Here is a 6,975-nt window from a genome sequence, read left to right on the forward strand (position 1 = left end):
ACTTCCACCATATCCGTCACGTGAGCTGCTGTAATCATCATAGCGACTGCTTCCACCATAAGATGGCGGGGGCCCTCGTGTGGGTGGAGCACTACGTGAGTTACCTGCAGGGTCAATGGTCAGGTAATATGGCAACACTATAAATTGTATATATACAACATTTAAATCTGAATTTACAGAATTTTTGTATTAAACGTTTACTTTCTTAACTGGGAAGTTTTAAACTCTGCCATTGCTGGCCATAACAGGGGTTTGCTCATCTGCTGAGACTGAAAGGATTGACTTTAGGGTTTGTTTGAAAAGACTGAAGACGGTGTGTATTTCAAGAGGATATTCCAGACAGCTTGTTTATTTTATAGTAGAAACTCAGCCACTTTCCAGTGATAAGTTGCAATTTTGAACTGTAGACTTTCCTTCATATTGCAATGGTAAACATTTGATCTTGTTAATAAAATTTTTAAATTGTATTTTCACTGTTGGGGGAAAACACATAAGGCTGCCAATTTAAGCAAGCAAAATCCCCTCCAAAGCAAGCAAACAGCCTCAAAAAAAAACTTAGAAAAAAAAAAGCCCCTCAAAAAACTAGGAAAAGCCCAGCTGATAAAGTTACCCCCTAAGAAAGCAAGCAAACATCCCCTTTCAAAGCAAGCACCACACAGCCTAATAAACTGGCTCATGAACCTAAAAACTCAAGCTGGTGCCATTCAAGACCCTCCAAGCAGTATCTTACCATAGCTCTCATAGGAGTCTCTATAGGAGCCTCCACTAGGATGGTCTGAATAGTCACGATCACGACCATAGCCATCTCTATCACTGCAAAGGAAAGGGAGACTGTAAGGCCCAGAGCATCGCCTTCCACAGCAGTAGGCAGCACCATGTGGCCAGGGAAGCAAAAGGCCTTACCTATACCCTCTGGAAGGATAGTCATCACGTGAACTGGAATGACCATAGTCACGGTATGTATAATCTCTTGGTGGTGGTGCATAATCTCTCGTGTCACGAGAACTCGGGTAATCTCTGCTTGAATAGCTGTATAAACAAAAGTGATGTGGTTCATGGTTTGGTGAGCCACGCCTCTTCAACAGTAATTACCTGTGCGAAGGCTTTGGTAATTTTCTTTTACCTGTCTTTAGTGGAATATCCATCATCTCTTGGGGACAAATATACGTCCCTACGAGAGGGCAAGGGTTCCCTTCGTGGTGGGCCTCCATAACTATCTCTTCCACGTGATACAGGAGCTTAAAGGAAAAAAAAATTCTTAAATGCTCCAAGAGAAAAATTTAATGTGAATTTACATTCAGGCTATTAAGCAGAGATTTATCGATATGGAGCTAGATAATGGAATTTTTCCTCAAAAACGTCGATTTCTGTCTGTAGCCTAAATTCTCTGCAGTGCTCATGAATGGCATGTACCTAAGCTCTGGTAAGGCATTTGACTGCTAACCAGATGGCAGAGGTTCAAACCCACTGCCAGCTGTCCAAAAGCAGGAACCTAAGGCAACCTACTTCTGTGAATATTTACAGAATTAGAAATCCAAGGGAGGTCCACAGGGTTCTAATTGAGTTGCAGTTTTAGGATTCGTCTCCCAAATCTTTCTTGTGTTTTACTAGTAGGGCAGACTATTCTAAATGGAAATTTACCTCGACCTCCCATTCCACTGCTGCTGCGAACTGGTCCTGAAGGGGCTGATCTTTTCGGAGGAGGACCTCCACTTCTTGGTGGTGGTCCTCTTTTTACTGGAAGTGGTCCCCTCGAAGAACTCATGTTAAAATTCATGGAATAGCCACCATCATCTGCGTTAAGGAAGTAAAGACAAGTACGTTAAATCTCACAACCAAGAAAAAGCTATACATCTTTCTTATGACAAGAATACAAAACCGTGATTCGTTTCACTAGGCAGACCAGTTTGAATTTTCACTCATACAAGATTAATATCAAGCAGTCAGTCTTAAAGACTGGGAAGACAAAACTGAAGTTAACACTTGGAAAACAAATACAAATTGTTTTATTTGTATATGCCCACCCATCACCTATATCTATCCAAAGGAAATTTTCTGAATGTTTTCCCTACAGAATTAACTACTTAGACCAAGAATAGTGTCCATCATTGAAATGAACACTTGTTCTTTAACTTAAGATACGTTCTATGTTTTCCTTTTAAATCATTACCTTGTTACATAAAATTTCAGAACCTGGTTCCATTCTCTGAACAAAGACTTAGCCTAAGCATACATTACCGTGGTCTCCAGTTCCTAACTTACACCATTACACCCATGGTCTATAGAAGTCATTACCCATGTGTCCCCCACGCGAAGGGGGTCCCCTTGTTCCTCCACTTCCTCCTCTTCCACCTCTAAGACCCCTTGGAGGGCCTCTGCTTCTTGGAGGTGGAGGGGGTCCACGTCTACCACTTTCAAATGTTGGTTTAGTGGCTTGTTCCACCTTGATGGCTTTTCCATCTAAGGACTAACAAAAGTTTGAAATGTTGGCTTATATCAAAATGAAAAATAACTTTTATATCCATCATACACTGACACTGAAATGTTCTTCAAAATACAGTTACCAAATATACCAACTGGTAAATCCCTCAGTCTAGAAAAACTTAATATACTTTTCTTTACTTACATAAAAAAGTTCCTTTTACATTAAATGTTTACTCTGTCTTAAAAATCATACTGTCTAAAATCCACTGTCTACACTGGAACTCTGGTAGCACAGTGCCTAAGGCATGTGACTGCTAACCAGAAAGTTGGTGGTTCAAACCCACTAGCCACTCCATGGAAGGAAGACTGGGCAATCTACTTCCTTTAAATTTAACTGGCTCCAAAACCCAAGAGGGGTTTGCTTTTTGAGTTAGAATCAAGTAGATGGCAGTTGTGTGTGTGTGTTTTTTTTAATGTCTATGCTAAGAAGCACTAAATAATCTGTAACTTTGGCTACAATATTTACTTCCAAAATTACAGTATCCTTTCTTATTACTACAAAGGACTGTAGGACTCTTATGAAGACATAATGAGGAGCTGCTGTGTTAGGCACTGTGATAACTGAACACACTTTTATTTTGCACATTAGAAATTATTAGCGCTGCAATAAAATCACCTTTCCATTCATATCTCTGGCTGCATCTTTGGCATCAGCCGGGCTTTCAAAGGTGACAAAAGCAAATCCTCTCGATTTGTTTGTTTCACGGTCTTTCATCAAGAGCACTAAAAAAAAAAGAGTTTGAGGGGAAAGCCAAGTGTTAAGTCTAGTTCCAACACAACAACAAAAGACACTGTGCATGAAGCAAGCTCAGAACTTCTTAGAGGACAAATTAACATTATCACTTCAGATGATCACCGCAATCATTTTCATCATGGCTCACTTTATTTTAAGAACCTAGGATATACTTTCAGGTCATTTACCTTCCACAATCCGTCCATATTTGCCAAACACTGCTTCAAGCGCCTTCTCATTGGTTTCAGTATTGAGCCCACCAATGAAGAGCTTTCCTGGACGATCGGCTTCAACCATTTTTCCTCCTGGGGTGATTGTCTGTTGGAAAAAAAGAGGCTATTAATCTCTTTGGAAAAGCTGATCCAACACCGTGGTGCCTTTTGCATTCCTTTTACTGAAGCAATTACTCAATTACCAAAGTTACCTACAGCAATCTTATTGAAGCCTAAACCAACACAGGAAAGCAATTAAAATTAGGTTAAGTTTAGTAATAACGTAATTTACCCTCACCCAGTAGGGTCAACTTAAATTTGCCATTGCACTTAATCTCCCTTGGCTTGTTTTTAATTAAGAAGTTACTCAATGCCTTGGGGGATGGTTAAAAAAAAAAATGGAGATTTCCGCTGTCTTCTAAAGATTTGCTTACTTATTATTAGCACACCCCAGGTACCCTACAGATGGAGTTTTTCAAAGTCTAGGGACTCGTTCAAGGTCACAGGCCAGACCCAGTACCTTAACACTTAAGCCTTCCTCCTGGGGCTCTTTCCTCATTAGGATTCGCTTGTCCATCTAAGCAGAGAACTAAAGTTTGAGCCAAGTTCTGCCTTCCCCTCTTACCAGGCTCCGCGCTCGCCCCGCCGCAAAGGTTACTGTCTATCTGCCTGCAAAGAAACGGAGCTTCAACACTTTCATATTAACTAACGGAACGGGGATGGGCACAGTGTAAGACTCAACACTGCACACGACTGCGGCAGAACCCAATTGAAACCCGTCATTAAAAACCGCGTGGAGAAGACAAAATGGCGACACTTGGAGTTCACCCAGAACAATCAGCATCGATGAGAGGAACTTTTACCACCCACAGAGGCTGGACAAATTCAAAAGCCTACCTCTCGAAGGCCGCCCATGAACAGGGACCTCTCACAAAACCCGCATGCCCATCCCGCGCGCCAGCGCCATCCCGATGCAGAGACCGCGGTGGCACGGCTCTTCCCGCTCCAGCCTCCCAGTCCCAACCTTCACCACCATTTCGGCAGGCGGCCTTGCAAAACTGTTAGAGGGATACAAGGAAACGAATCCCCTAGTTTGTTTTCTTTCCACCCTCTCCGAACCATAAAATACCTTGGCGCCTTTGGGTTGTAAAATGGCGCCCGCCGCCCACATCTCCAGGGAGATAATCCCACATTCTAATGTGGGACGAATATACCAAAAAAAAAGGACAAGGATTAAGGATGTACATACTAGAGAGATGACGACCTTGGTTTCAAGCCCCTACGAGCTTGGCGACTGGAGTTTCGTAGCGACTCAGCACGAGGGCTGACTGCCGGGTCGGAGAGCGCAAGAGGAAGCAGCTAGCACTACTGCGCAACGAGGGCGAACAAAGGAGACAGCAAACTTTATAGTGCCCGGGAACGAGGCTGAAGGACCCGGATGGAAACCGAGCTCGGAATTTGAAACGCAAAGGGAGGGGAGCGGTACCCAGCCTCCCCATTCGTCGACTCCTTTGTCACTCACTCGCTCCTCCCCTTTCCCCAGGGCCTCTGCGTTCCGGCGGCGCATGTTTCTAACCGTTTGCCCTACCCCCATCCGGCTGCCCAGCGCGGGCTTTTGCTTTCCGCTTGAAGACTGTACAGGCTTCATTAATTAAAAAAAAAACTGACTTGTATTGAGCGTTCTAGTGGGTTCTCACAACAATATGATGAGGGTCATACTCCTACTATCCCAATTTTAGGGAAGTGGACAACAAAGACGTTAGGTCGTGAAATATATTTCCAAAATTAACTTTTAACAAGAATTTTTAATGAATGGAGGAAATTCTGGTGTCAGGTTAGGGGATTAAACCGTATAAAACAGCATGGATAGACTTAATTCAAGTATAGCAATTAATAAACACCTGTTTAAAGGCAGGCGCTGGGCGAGGCGGTGGGGATACAATCCAGAAAAACCCAGACCACAGCAGGTCGCCTCACGTGTAAGGTTGTCCAAATTTAGCTAATAAAAATACAGGATGCTCAGTTAACTTTGAATTTCAGCAAAATAATGAGTAATTTTTAGGAAAAATAAGTGCGTCCCAAATAGACACACACAAAAAAATGTATTTGTTATGCCACAAATATCACAATTAACAAGCACAATAATTGCGGATCGTAATCACTGCTGGGAAGAACATAAACTAGTTGCTTTGATGGACAAGTTAGGGAGACCAAATTTGATTAAGAGGTCAGAGAAGGTCAATCTGAACAAGTGACCAGCTCAGACCTGAAGGGAGAAAAGGAACCAGCTACAAAAAAAACTGGGGAAATGATTTTCAGGAAAAAGAAGAGAACACAAAGCATAAAGTGGAGAGAAAGAGGTTGTCATGTATCAAGGGACAGGAATTGAGGGGCAAAAGTGAGGGAACCAAAATTATAGGGGGCCAAGAGGGGGATCAGGGGAACCGATGGGGCTGTGGGAGCAGACGAAGAGAGGATGGTGACTTGAATTAGGTAATAGCCATGGGGATGAGTGAACAATTGCTACATTTATGAGGCAGGTAGAATGGACAGAACTTGCTGAAGTCAGATGGGAAAAGACGGTGGAATTGAGGAATCAGAAAAAGTCATTATGGATGACTTCCAGGGAGCTGGTGTAAGTAGGACAAAGGGTGATAGCATTTACATTAAATGGAAAGATTGCATACGATGAAGTTTGGGGGGTGACAGCAGAAGAATGTGCTCAGAGGAGAGACCTGGGCTAAATCGTTGCTTTAGAAATGGTAATAAAAGTCATCAGAATGGATGAAACCACAAAAGGGAGGAAAGAAATAGGAACTATCAATATCTATGGAGACAAAACAATTGGAATATGCTACATGTTACCAATCATGGGAGGTGGAATTTAGAATTCTTTTTCTTCTTCATAGTTATAATTGCATTATGGTCCATGCCATGCAGGTAGTAGAAAATGGTCCTCAGGTCCTGGGTAAAAGGCCCCAGGGAGCTTGGGAACCAGGTCTGAATTATTATCATTAGTTGGGGGGAATAATGCTCAGTAGGACAAGAATATTCATTTTTATTTTTTCCCCAAATCATAACAAAGCAAAAGCCATGTCCATCTGCCTTCAGAATGAATTGTATCAATTGATTGGCTCTGATAGTTGAGAGTTGGCCAAGTGGACGAAATGACTTGACCCCTGACAGGATCAGAAGTTATGACAGTGCTCCCCAGGGGGAACAAGGAGACATCCCTGACCTTAGGGAGGCAGCACTATCTTTCTGGGGCTCAGGACCAGACAGAAGGTCTACAGGACCCTCCCTAGGCTCCAAGTCCAAGCCAGGCCTCCCCCAGTGTAGGGCAGCACATTATAGGTTCCACAATAGAAGTCCCTGTTCCCCTGGATCTAAAGAAGGAAACAGACATTCCTGTGGGGACTGGTCTTTCCAGTATATTTCAAGGAAAATTGGGGAGGGGAAGAGTAGAGCACTCCGGACAGAGGGACAATGCTTCCTAGGTGGGAGGAGGGGAGGAGAATGGCTATGGAGGGAACTGCCTGAGGGGGT

General features: G+C 43.1%; 1 protein-coding gene and 1 non-coding gene across 2 annotated transcripts; both read right to left on the reverse strand.

Moving 5' to 3' along the window:
- Positions 1-673: 673 nt before the first annotated feature.
- Positions 674-3,514, reverse strand: RBMX (RNA binding motif protein X-linked). The gene is made up of 5 exons (XM_042782997.1): positions 3,406-3,514; positions 3,101-3,207; positions 1,124-1,238; positions 904-1,029; positions 674-813 (listed from the first exon to the last, which is right to left on the reverse strand). Exons 1-5 carry the CDS (start codon positions 3,512-3,514, stop codon positions 674-676), a joined length of 597 nt encoding a protein of 198 aa, XP_042638931.1.
- LOC122151566 lies at positions 3,289-3,361 on the reverse strand. Its single transcript, XR_006164215.1, has one exon. It is a non-coding gene; the product is annotated as a small nucleolar RNA SNORD61 (small nucleolar RNA).
- Positions 3,515-6,975: the final 3,461 nt, after the last annotated feature.

Source organism: Orycteropus afer, unplaced genomic scaffold (assembly GCF_000298275.1).
Source record: "Orycteropus afer afer isolate SDZICR_OR568_19922 unplaced genomic scaffold, OryAfe1.0 scaffold00571, whole genome shotgun sequence".
NCBI classification, from domain to species: Eukaryota; Metazoa; Chordata; class Mammalia; order Tubulidentata; family Orycteropodidae; genus Orycteropus; species Orycteropus afer.

Excerpts from the sequence above, each read along its gene's own strand:
- RBMX (XM_042782997.1), bottom strand. The coding sequence starts at position 3,514 with ATGGTTGAAGCCGATCGTCCAGGAAAGCTCTTCATTGGTGGGCTCAAT. Across the intron at positions 3,208-3,405 it reads ATATGGACGGATTGTGGAAG|TGCTCTTGATGAAAGACCGT; the intron begins GTAAATGACCTG and ends TTTTTTTTTTAG. Across the intron at positions 814-903 it reads TATCCTTCCAGAGGGTATAG|TGATAGAGATGGCTATGGTC; the intron begins GTAAGGCCTTTT and ends TTTCCTTTGCAG.